Source organism: Thamnophis sirtalis, unplaced genomic scaffold (genome assembly GCF_051295495.1).
Source record: "Thamnophis sirtalis isolate CommonGarterSnake01/CBP01778 unplaced genomic scaffold, rThaSir2_p1.2 scaffold_5, whole genome shotgun sequence".
Classification (NCBI taxonomy): Eukaryota; Metazoa; Chordata; class Lepidosauria; order Squamata; family Natricidae; genus Thamnophis; species Thamnophis sirtalis.
The window spans coordinates 84220308-84231761 of NW_028261385.1; the positions used below are offsets into that span (position 1 = coordinate 84220308).

An 11454-nucleotide genomic window follows, 5' to 3' on the forward strand; every position below is an offset into this window, starting at 1 on the left:
AAAATGTAAAAGGAAAAAGGCAAGAGCTGAGGTCAGGCTGAGCTAGTTGCTGCCAGAGTCACAGTGGATGACTCTGCTTAATGCTTAACTGCTTAAAAAGCCTCTAAAAAAGCGCCCTGTACAGGAGAAGGCAGGAGAATGACATGCCTCATCTAGTCTGACTTTAAGCGTTTTATGATAGCAATAGCAATAGCAATAGCAATAGCAATAGCAATAGCAACAGCAATAGCAGTTAGACTTATATACTGCTTCATAGCAATAGCAGTAGACTTATATACCGCTTCATAGGGCTTTCAGCCCTCTCTAAGCGGTTTACAGAGAGTCAGCATATTGCCCCCAACAATCTGGGTCCTCATTTTACCCACCTCGGAAGGATGGAAGGCTGAGTCAACCCTGAGCCGGTGAGATTTGAACCGCTGACCTGCTGATCTAGCAGTAGCCTGCAGTGCTGCATTTAACCACTGCGCCACCTTGGCTCAGTCTGTGGTCCTCATTTTGGGTCCTCATTTTACCCACCTCGGCAGGATGGAAGGCTGAGTCAACCTTGAGCCGGTGAGATTTGAACAGCCGAACTGCAGAACTGCAGTCAGCTGAAGTAGCCTGCAGTGCTGCATTAACCACTGCGCCACCTCGGTTCTTAACTCGAGCAGAGTTAAGCAAGGGTTAAAAGTCAAAAAATTCCTGACATAGATGAGGCACATCGTTCTCCTGCCTCCTCCTGTAGACGGTGCTTTTTTAGAGGCTTTTTAAAACAGTTAAGCAGAGTCATCCAAATTTTTCTTTTCATGATGGCAGGCAAGAGCAGAGTTGAAATCCTCTCTGAAACAGCTGGAAAAGGTACGTGTGGGTCAGAGGGAGGGGAGGAATTCAAACTTCATCCTCCTGGTGCGGGGCTTTGGGCAAAGGCTGGAGGGAAGTGCTCTCCCTCCCCAAGTGTAGTTTGATCGCAGGCAGAGCCATGTTGTCTGTTCAAACCTGTAATCAGTGAAGCTGGGCTGGGGGAAAGTGTGTGTGCTCCAGTATGGCTCTTTGACTGGCTTCCTGCCACCTCCTGTGGTCTCCCTGACTCCCTCCAATCCAACCGTGTGTGTGTGTGTGTCTGTGTCTGTGTGTCTGTGTGTGTGTGTGTGTGTGAGTTTGAGAGGGGGGGAGGGAGAGAGGGAGGAAGAAGGGGAAGGGAGAAGAAAAAGAAAAAGGAAGAAGGAAACTTATTTCGCAAAGGAGAAAAACAAATGCTGTCACTTTAAATCGGAACTGAGCATGCCTGGCTGTGGAATTCTGGGAGTTGAAGTCCACAAATCTAAAAAAATTGTGTCAGTGCCTCAACAGCCATAAATCTCACTGCACATCACTGGCAATGGTCATAGGCATGAATCAGATGCCAAGCATCTGAATTCTGATCACATGATGATGGGGATGCCACAAAGGTCAGAAGTATGAAAAAATGATCATGAGTGACATTTTTCAGTGCTCTTGTAACTTTGAAATGTCACTAAATGAACAGTTGTAACTCAGGGATTACCTGTATACAATATTTGTTTTTGTTTTTAAATAACAGGCTATCTTTACCTTGCTATTGAATATGCACCCCATGGAAATTTGCTTGATTTTTTGAGAAAAAGTCGGGTCCTTGAGACAGATCCAGCATTTGCCATAGCTAATAGTACAGCCTCCACTCTTTCATCTCAGCAACTTCTGCACTTTGCAGCTGATGTGGCCAGAGGGATGGATTACTTGAGCCAAAAACAGGTGAGCTTCCCCCCCCCCCAATTCAAAGTATGGTTGCATTGTGTGATTTAGTGAACATCTCCCCAAAGCCCTTGAAATAGGCTGAGGTTAATTTGAACAGGGTCACATCCAGTGATAGGATTCAAAAAAAATTCTACCAGTTCTGTGGGCATGGCTTGGTGGGCATGTCAGGGGAAGGATACTGCAAAATCTCCATTCCCTCCCCACCCTACTAACCTGCTTTCCAGCTCCGTTCTCCTGTTCAGGGCAATAAAAGAAGATTAGCTGGGAAGCAGCAGAGGCGGGGCCAGCCTATTTGCCAGTTCTCCAAACTATTCAATTTCTGCTACTGGTTTTCCAGAACCTGTCAGAACTGGCTGAATACCACCTCTGGTCACGCCACTCCTTATCTTTGGCATTTCTTCGATCAATGCTAATATCTCTAGTGTAAACATATGAACAATAAAATTGTTGCTCCTGCCCCAGTAGAAAACATATCTTGCATATTTCTCTGGTTGTTTTCGCACACAAAATATGTTATTAGATATAATTTAAGATTCAAATTTGCAATGAGAATCTTTTCTCCCTTTAGTTTATCCATCGGGATCTAGCAGCAAGGAACATTTTGGTTGGAGAAAATTATGTTGCAAAAATAGCCGATTTTGGTTTATCTAGAGGTCAAGAAGTTTATGTTAAAAAGACCATGGTAAGGAAAGAAGAACATTTTCATCATATCTTTCATACCGAAGGGTATAGTCTGTCTCAATGTTATTTTAAAACATGAAAATTGTCTTTAGAACTTAAAGGCTTTGCTAAAACTTCCTAGATTAAATCTATATCTGATCAAAATTATCCAGGCTAGAAAGTTAGAATTCGCCCCTGGAATTATTGAGTGAACTGGCTTTGTCCCCTCCCGTCTTTCACACATTTCTTTCATTATTTTTCTTGCAAATAATACCTGTTCAGGAAGGAGCAGAGAAGAATGGAAGCAGTATTGTTCATAAGACTAGATTTCTCTTCTTTGGAATTTTATTGGTAGCATAAGAAAGTTAGATATTAGTCCATTTTCCTATTGAGACTTTAGATGACATGATGTTTTATAGGCACTTAAAGGACAAAGATGAAGAGTTTATAATAATTAACTTTATACAGATGTGAAAATTAGGTACAAAGAAAAGTGAAGGTGTCAAAAAAAGTCAACATGATAGTAATAATGGCACAGTCAATGCTCTCTGCCCCTTTTTCTACCTGTGACACACATCTATAGTGGGACTTTGGATGGCTTTTGCCACTTATTCTGTGGTGCCCAACAAGTTTTATAAATGATACTGTAACTGCACACCTGGATCCAATTTACAATGGGAAAGAGATAAGATCCTCATTATGGAGTTGTTTTTAACCATGAATATACAGATTAAAAATGGCATGAATGAATAAAATAAGTAGTGTGCATACAACAGATATTCCCTCTTTTAAAAAGGCTAAGGAAACCACTCTAGTTTTTCCCCCCTTTGCTTATTTAAGAAAAAAAGAAAAAAAACAATATAATAAAAACAGTACAATAAAATTATATATTATATAGGCTTATCATTCATGTGTATAAAATCATACACAACAGTTGCAAAAAGGATGACTGTATTTCATTGCTATTATCTATACTGATCTATGTCTGTAATAATTGTAATTTTCAAGCAATATCAAGTCTTCAATCAAAGTTATCTTTCCAATGTTGAAGGATTGTCCTCTTACCTGTAAGATGGGCACAGATAATGCATTTTTGTTATCCAGACATCAGTTTCCCTGTAACATAAATGTAGTTTGAAAGAATTTGTAGATGCCTAGTAAACTGTTCTTGTTAATTGATCCTGTGCTTAAGGGAACACCTATTATATAGCATGTTAATTTTGTTGTTCTAGGGAAGACTTCCAGTGCGATGGATGGCAATTGAATCTTTAAACTACAGCGTGTATACCTCCAACAGTGATGTGTGAGTTTCTCTGTTTAGATCATTTTTATATTTCTTTATTCAAGGTAGAAAACTTGGAGAAAATGTATAATGGATTCATTAAGAAACAAACTTGGACCCAGGTTCAAATCTCCATTTGGCCTTTCAATTCATTGTGTGATTTGGAGGGAGGGAGATCCGTTTCCTATGAATATTGTTTTCAACTTAGTTATGTCCACAGAGGGAATCAAAATAATCAAAGAAGGTGGTGTGATCAAAGCTCTGCCTCCTTGTACATGCTTGTGAGAGAAAGAATAAACAAATGAGGCAAAAAAGGAAGATTACATCCGATAATTTTACTTCTATATCAATACATTTTTATAATACACATTTCTTCCAAGGAAATCAATGCTAAGCTATTATTTTCTTTTGTCTTATTTGCAGTTGGTCATATGGCGTGCTGTTATGGGAAATAGTTAGCTTGGGTAAGTTTCCTTACCCTCACCCTTTTCCTAGAGTTTTTATTTTGGTAAAGAACATAAAATCATAGGCTGGGTATAGTCAGTCCTTTAAGCTACTCCAGTGTGATTTGTCCTTGAGCCTCCAAGCAGGTCTAGCCTACATTCTTACTGTTATATTGCATTCAGAGATGTCTTATCTTTTTTTCCCTGTCCTCCATTATTAAATAATTCCCCCATTAAAGTAATTTAGGCTGCATTCTCTTAGCCCTAGAAATGATATTTGGGAAGCTGTAGAATATATTGTATGAGGTTCACTCTCAGTGGGTAAGATTCTACTCCAGATTATTATTTTTTTAGTAAGAGGTTTTGTGTAAACTTCGACTTTTTGAAACTTGACAGCTTTAAAATATATGGACTTCAGCTGGGGAATTCTGGAAGTCCATACATCTTAAAGGTGTTAAGTTTCAAAGCACTGGTACCATATAAAGCCAGTCAACTGTGGGATAACTTGTGGATTAGCAAAGTATTGTTTGCTGTTGTCACACATCTCCATTTTCCTGTCCTTTTTCTGCACTAAAAACCCTAAATAATTTTATGTATCTTAATGTAGAAAATACGGTCAATAATTTTGGTCAACGTTTTCTAACATTTTCTGGTACAGGATTACCAGAACCTAGATACATAATTTTAAAAATACTTTTAGGTATATTACTTTGCCCTGTTAGTTTCTTCCTTAATCTGAAAATCACTTATTTTTGCCGCTACTGCACTTTGAATTGATATATTCTGAGAACTTGTTGTTTCTATTGTTTCTATCAAGAACATCATCCTAGCATGTAGCTTACTCAACCAAGAAGCTAATAAATAGAAGGCCAAATCAAATCTTTTCTAATATTAGTATCTGCATATAGGAACCATATTTATGTCTTAGTGTGCATCATTTCATTTGTTGGATATATTTGGTTTTTATCATGTTGCTTGTTTGGTTTTTATTTCAAGTGCATATATGTGCTCATGAACTCACAAGTATAGTATATTTATGACAGATTGTTATGTAAATGTTCACAATAAAAACTAATGTTCATGGACATGAAACTCCTGAGTTCCAATACCAAAAGAGGAGATGATACTAGGAGTTTCTGTTCATAGACTGGCTGATATGTTTTATATTTTATATTTTATATTTGAAAACTGCGCACTTGAATTGTAGTTTACTTCTGGACACCACTTCTATTCCAGATATGGTTTGCCAAGCAAATTGGGCTGGATAGGGGGTCAGCAACCTTAAACACTCAAAGAGCCACAAAGGTCCTAACTGGAAGCCCCACATTCAATTCTGGAGCCAACCGGAAGTCCTGTTCCCCCACCATAGAGTCTTCTCCTAGCACAGCATCCTTTTTCATCTACCTATCCTAACCAAAAGCCCTATCAATTGTGGAGCTGACTGGAAAACCCACCACTTGCCGTAGAGTGTCCTCCTGGCATGTTGTGCTTTCCCCCCTCCCAACCGGAAGCTCTTCTCAAAATTTTGGTGCCGACCAGTAATAGGGAGCCACAGCAGAGGGATGAAAGAGCCACATGCAACTCCAGAGCCATGGGTTACTGACCCATGGGCTAGATAGTTGGGCTGAGCAAATAGATTGGGCTAGGGAGAATAGGTTCAAGAAGGAACCTATAAAAAGGAAGCTTTTTTGCTTCTTTATATATCCATGTGTGCACATTTGTCCAAATAAAAAAATATGGTGATATTAGCTTCCTCTGCTGTCAACAATCATAGATGTTAGCAAACGATTGTTAAAAGCAGACAAAAATGGAATCTTTGTACCTTGAAGGTTTTATGTAAACTTATAATGCAGAATTTTTAAATTTACTCTACCCTTTCATTATCATTTATTAATAAACAGAAGTCAACTCAAAAGTTTCTGCCCTATGGTACATAAAACTTCAAGCAGTTGTTTCCACTAAATCAGACATAAACTATGTTTCATAGCTTCACTATTTGCGGTAAACCTGAGGAATGGAGCAAAAATGGAAAAATGATGAATTTATGATATCTGAGGTTTATGGTCCAATTTTGCAGATCTGATCTAGAAAATTATATGCCCAGACTTGTTGATAATATCTCATTTGTCTTGTTTTAAGAAGACAATTATAAACCTATTGTCATCTAGAAGAGTACAAACAAACCCCTCCCTCCCAAAAAAAGAGAAAAAATAGTTTTCTTCTTCAGGTGGAACACCATACTGTGGGATGACCTGCGCAGAACTCTATGAAAAATTGCCCCAAGGGTATAGACTGGAGAAGCCACTCAACTGTGATGATGAGGTGTAAGTCTCTTGGTTCTTGCTATACTGAAAATGGTCTTGAATGCCCTATGGGTCCAGAGGTGAGATTCAAATTGCAAAAATGAATTCACAATAGTAAGTAAACTTGCTTCAAGAAAGAAAAGAGGTGACTATTAAAATAAGCCATAGATGAAGAAAAATGTACAAATCTCAAAAGAACATAGAAATGAATAAGGACAATGGATATGCATAATCACAGTCTATGTGATTGTAATTTTTTGTACAATATGTCCCACTTCAACATACCTCTGAATGATGATTGATTGATTGATTGATTGACTATGGAGATTGATCATGGTTGTCCCAAAGGTGCTTTTTCAAGAGGCAACTGGATTTTCTTATTTTTCTTTGAAGATGTTTCCCTCCTCATCCAAGAAGCTTCTTCAGCTCTGACTGAATGGTGTGGGCACCCATTGCACTATTCAGGACACAGACAAACCTCAAAGTGGACTCAACAACTCTCTAAAAAGAATGCAAATGACCAGCTCTCTGCAAGGAATATAAATCCTTCCATTACCCCACCAGACAGTCACAGCTGAAGACGCTTCTTGGATGAGAAGCAAAATGTCTTTAAAGAAAAACAAGAAAATCAAAACAAATATTCTTTAGGATTGATTGATTGTGCTTAGTGGTTGGAGGTCATATCTTTATTGTATGGTTACAACAGAATCTTGCAAGTCTGGAAATATTTCTCCCTTCCTTTCCGAAAACTAGGAAGGGTCCTTTCTGAAACATAGTCTCTGTCTCTCTCCTTCTGAGGTAAATCTTTTACATGCTGATTAGTATATAGTTCTTCCTCCTGTCATCCAAAGCCATTCCCACCTACCATTAGAGTTTCTGCCTACATCACTTTTTTCATAAATTTGACAACTTCACGTAACTTGTCAGAAAAAGTGTCCCATGTTCTAGAAGTGGGGGGAGAGAAATCAGGGTTTAGTTTTGCATTCCCACTGTTCCTGCTGATAGAATGCTTGAAACGTTTTAGATAGTAATTATGAATCCTGTTGCATTAGAATTAGAGGTGGGTTTCACAGAGGTTTACCACCAGTTCACCCCACTCATGCACTCTCGCTTCGCGAGTGCCTTCCGCGCATGTGAATGGCCTTCCACACATACGCTTTGTTCACGTGTGCAGCTTGCATGAATGTACCGCTTTGAAAAAAATGGCTAAATAGGATAGCATAGAGCCGGAGTGGGTAGACGGGTGGGTGGGGCCATCTGCAAGTCGCCACTACCAGTTCGGCCAAACCAGTCCGAACTGGCTAAATACCACCTCTGATTAGAATGTATGACATTCTGAAAACAAGCTAGGTCCACAAAAGGTAGCTTGAGCTCAAAATGAAAACATTTTAAAAAAACATCTTGATCATCTCCAGCAGAGTAGTGATCACACATTTTGCTTCCTATCTTGTTATCATATTTGCTTTAGTAACATGGCTTGTGTTCGGAGTCATCTCCCAGTGTGTATTTTTCAAGAGATGGTTGCAATGGCCTAACCACCTTAGCTTCTATAACAAGTACTCAATGATGATGAGTTATGTGAGTTTTATAGAGCAAACAGCCAATGTGGGGGAAAAAATTGATTCCCTGCCTGAAAATCCCAATGCCTCAATCAAATCTGAAGGGCGGACCGGGGTGGGGTGGGGAGACATGCTGTAAAATAGGTTCTATTATTTTTAAATGACCCACAAATACAGATATTCCTAGAGGGGAAAATTTATAGCTTTGCAGTATTGGGAAAAAAACTTCATTGGGGTGGGGAGGACCTCCAGAAAAGTATTTTGAATGGAAGAAAATAGTGTCAAGAAAAAAGTTTGGAAGATCATCCCACAGCATAGAGATGAACCTCACCTTTCTGTAAAATGCTTGTCTAGATTGGTATTTAAAAAGGTACCATATGAGATATTCGTCTTTAGTTCAGACTGAAACTAATAGGAGCTGTTCTTCTATGCATTTCCCAGAGTTTTCAAGGAAAACGTCCATTAGAGAGTCCCTTTACCATCTGCACTTAGCTTAGGGGCTATTAAAAATGGGACCACTAATAACAATGATCTAGGGAAGGAATAGATAGTCTGTTTTGCCAAAGACCATCTCTGTCATTTAATAGTCTTATTTTTAAGCATCTGGTTGTTATTATAAGGTAAAGGTTCCCCTTGCACATATGTGCTAGTCATTCCCAACTCTAAGGGGTGGTGCTCATCTCCACTTCAAAGCTGAAGAGCCAGCACTGTTCGAAGACGTCTCCATGGTCATGTGGTCGGCATGACTAAATGCCAAAGGCACATGGAGCACTGTTACCTTCCCACCAAAGGTGGTCCCTATTTTTCTACTTGCATTTTTAAGTGCTTTCGAACTGCTAGGTTGGCAGAAGCTGGGAGAAGTAACGGGAGCTCACTCCATTACGTGGCATAGTTATTATGCATACATAATTTTTGTTGTTCTGGCTGATATTTCCTTCTGATTCCCCCCCCTCAGTTATGATTTAATGAGGCAGTGCTGGAGAGAAAAACCTTATGAAAGGCCATCCTTTGCCCAGATACTCGTTTCCTTGAGCAGGATGTTAGAAGAAAGGAAGGTAAGAATAAACAATGATTTCTTACATCCAGTCACATTTCCCATTGAAATGATTGCCCTGAAACTAACTTCTATGTCATATGGGTAGTAAAAAGATGTTTTGTCATAGCATGGTTGGAAATCACCTTCAGTATTACTATGAAAATCTCTCATGTATTTTGTGATTGAAAGAAAACATTCAGAGGCAGAATATCACAAAATTCTAAAGACAATCTCAGGTGGCCTGGTCTAAACAGACCCCATTCAAGTGTTTAGACATATCTTGATCTAAGAATTTTTTTCCCTTTTAACAACCCTGTAATCCCTTGTGTCAGAGTAGAGTCAGAATGACTGAATGGAGCTGAGCATTTACTGGCTGGATACCCTTCCTGATGCCTATGGAGAGCCCACAGCAGATATTTTCTCTTTGCACCCAGAGAGAAATGTCTGCTATTACCTTGAATGAAATTCACAGCTTCTGATTGTGAGGTGAAAAGTCCACCTCTATCATTCCACTCCATGCTGACCTAAGAATAATATAGCTGAAAAAATCTTTGGGACAAGAATATTTTTTTCTAAGAGAAGGAAAATAGCAGAGGTTCAGCAACATAGTTTTTGCTTTAGTGGGGATTAAAGTAAGAAATCTATGAGAATTTTCATTATTAAACAGTGGGGACTTAGCTCAGCGATTCAAATCTTTTCTAATAATTTCTTTAATGATTAATTTCTGACCACTAACTGTACAGACTAGGTAACTCCATTGTCCACTTACTGATACTATATTTCTGCATCATTTTTTTCTTTTCCCATTTTGCCCATTCCGTCTCTTTTTTCCTTCTTTTAAAAATGATAAATAATAAAAAGAATTTGCATCAGCTGCTATGTACAAGTAAAATATATTAAGCTCATTCTTTTCAATTGTATTTCCAGACTTATGTGAATACAACTTTGTATGAAAAGTTCACCTATGCAGGCATTGACTGTTCCGCTGAAGAAGCTGCTTAAGATGGAAGATTTTAAATTATTTATCAGTTTGAATGACTTAAGAGCTTGATCTCCTGGGGAATATTTTTTGAAGTAAAAAAAAAAAGGTGTCACGACATTTTCTGTATAATACTTTTTGACTATACACATACAGGTAATCCTTGTCTTATGATTACAATTGGGATTGAAATTTCAGTTGTTGCAGTCGTAAGTTGAGGCATTATGTGACTGGACTCGATTGTTACGATTGTTTTTATGACAGTTGCTAAACATGTCACCAGGGTCACTAAGTGAATGATGGTGCCATTAATGAACCACATGGTCATAAATGCAAACCCATTTTATCCGGCAGCTATTTTTGCTGCGTTTTGCCCAAAAAAAAAGGGGGGGGAGAAATGTTACAAAATGCAATCAGGTGACCACAAGATGTTGCAACCAGTAAAAATGTGAGCTGTTTGCCAAGGTCCAGAGTATAACCGTGTGACCATTTGGCTAATATGACAGCCATAACATCAAAGACAGATCACAAATAACTTTTTTTTTCAAATCGGTTGTAACGTCAAACGTTTCTTAAGCGACTGATTGTAAATCAAGGACTACTTGTACCATAAGAGTGTACTTTCAAGTCAGTATGCTCTAGGAATGTGTGTGTGTGTATATATGTATGTAAATGTGTATGTGTGCCAGTACCCAATACTTATATCTAAGCGTTCAGTTTCTCATTCTCTATGCACTGCATGCATACCCAAGCACCATTTGGATGAGGAAATGGCACAAATAAATATATTTTACAGTTCTTTATGTTTCATGTTTCTTTTTTTAAAAAGTCAGATTTATATTGGGAAGTCGGGACGGGGGAAATCTCCAAGGGCCCAACTGAGTAAACCAGATAATATATTGAGGCTCATTAAGCGCCTCAGTGCCCCAGGTTCCAAAGAGAGAGACATTTTTGCTCTTCTGGAAAGTGATGAAACATATTAAAAATGTTCCTTAAGACAAACTTATAGATTATTGGAGGATCATTATAAAACACAAGAGAACAATGGTCTTAAAAAGAGTTTTGACATCACTTTACAGAAAAAGAGCAAAAGAGAGAGGGGGGGAGTGAGTGAGTGGGGGGAATCAAGTCATTTTATATATGTGTGTGTGTGTGTGTGTTTTATTTGTGCTGATAAATAAATAAAGGGAGACTAGTATAGATCTATTTCAAGCTATTTAGCACTCATCAGCTAGCCATACCCTTACTGGGATTCGAACCTGTGCTGTATTGCATCTTCTCCATGATATTCTGTCCCTAACCTAGTCTTTCAAATCTTTTCTTCTCTTTCTTTCCACCATACCCAGCATTAGCCTTTTCCACAGAGCCAAGTTTTTACATAATGAACCCAAAGTAACATGATTTAGCCATTTGTACCTTGAGTGACAACTCTTGATGGCT

At 38.5% G+C, this 11454-nt stretch overlaps 1 protein-coding gene across 1 annotated transcript in view; it reads left to right on the forward strand.

The window, feature by feature from the left end:
- TEK (TEK receptor tyrosine kinase) overlaps window positions 1–10812 on the forward strand; it is a 60128-nt gene extending 49316 nt beyond the window's left edge. The window contains exons 17-23 of the mRNA XM_087716135.1: window positions 1559–1749; window positions 2321–2434; window positions 3645–3715; window positions 4118–4158; window positions 6365–6461; window positions 8955–9054; window positions 9963–10812. Coding sequence (XP_087572261.1) covers window positions 1559–1749; window positions 2321–2434; window positions 3645–3715; window positions 4118–4158; window positions 6365–6461; window positions 8955–9054; window positions 9963–10037 — 689 coding nt within the window. The 3' untranslated portion in view covers window positions 10038–10812. The remainder of the gene's footprint in view (window positions 1–1558; window positions 1750–2320; window positions 2435–3644; window positions 3716–4117; window positions 4159–6364; window positions 6462–8954; window positions 9055–9962) is intronic.
- Window positions 10813–11454: the final 642 nt, after the last annotated feature.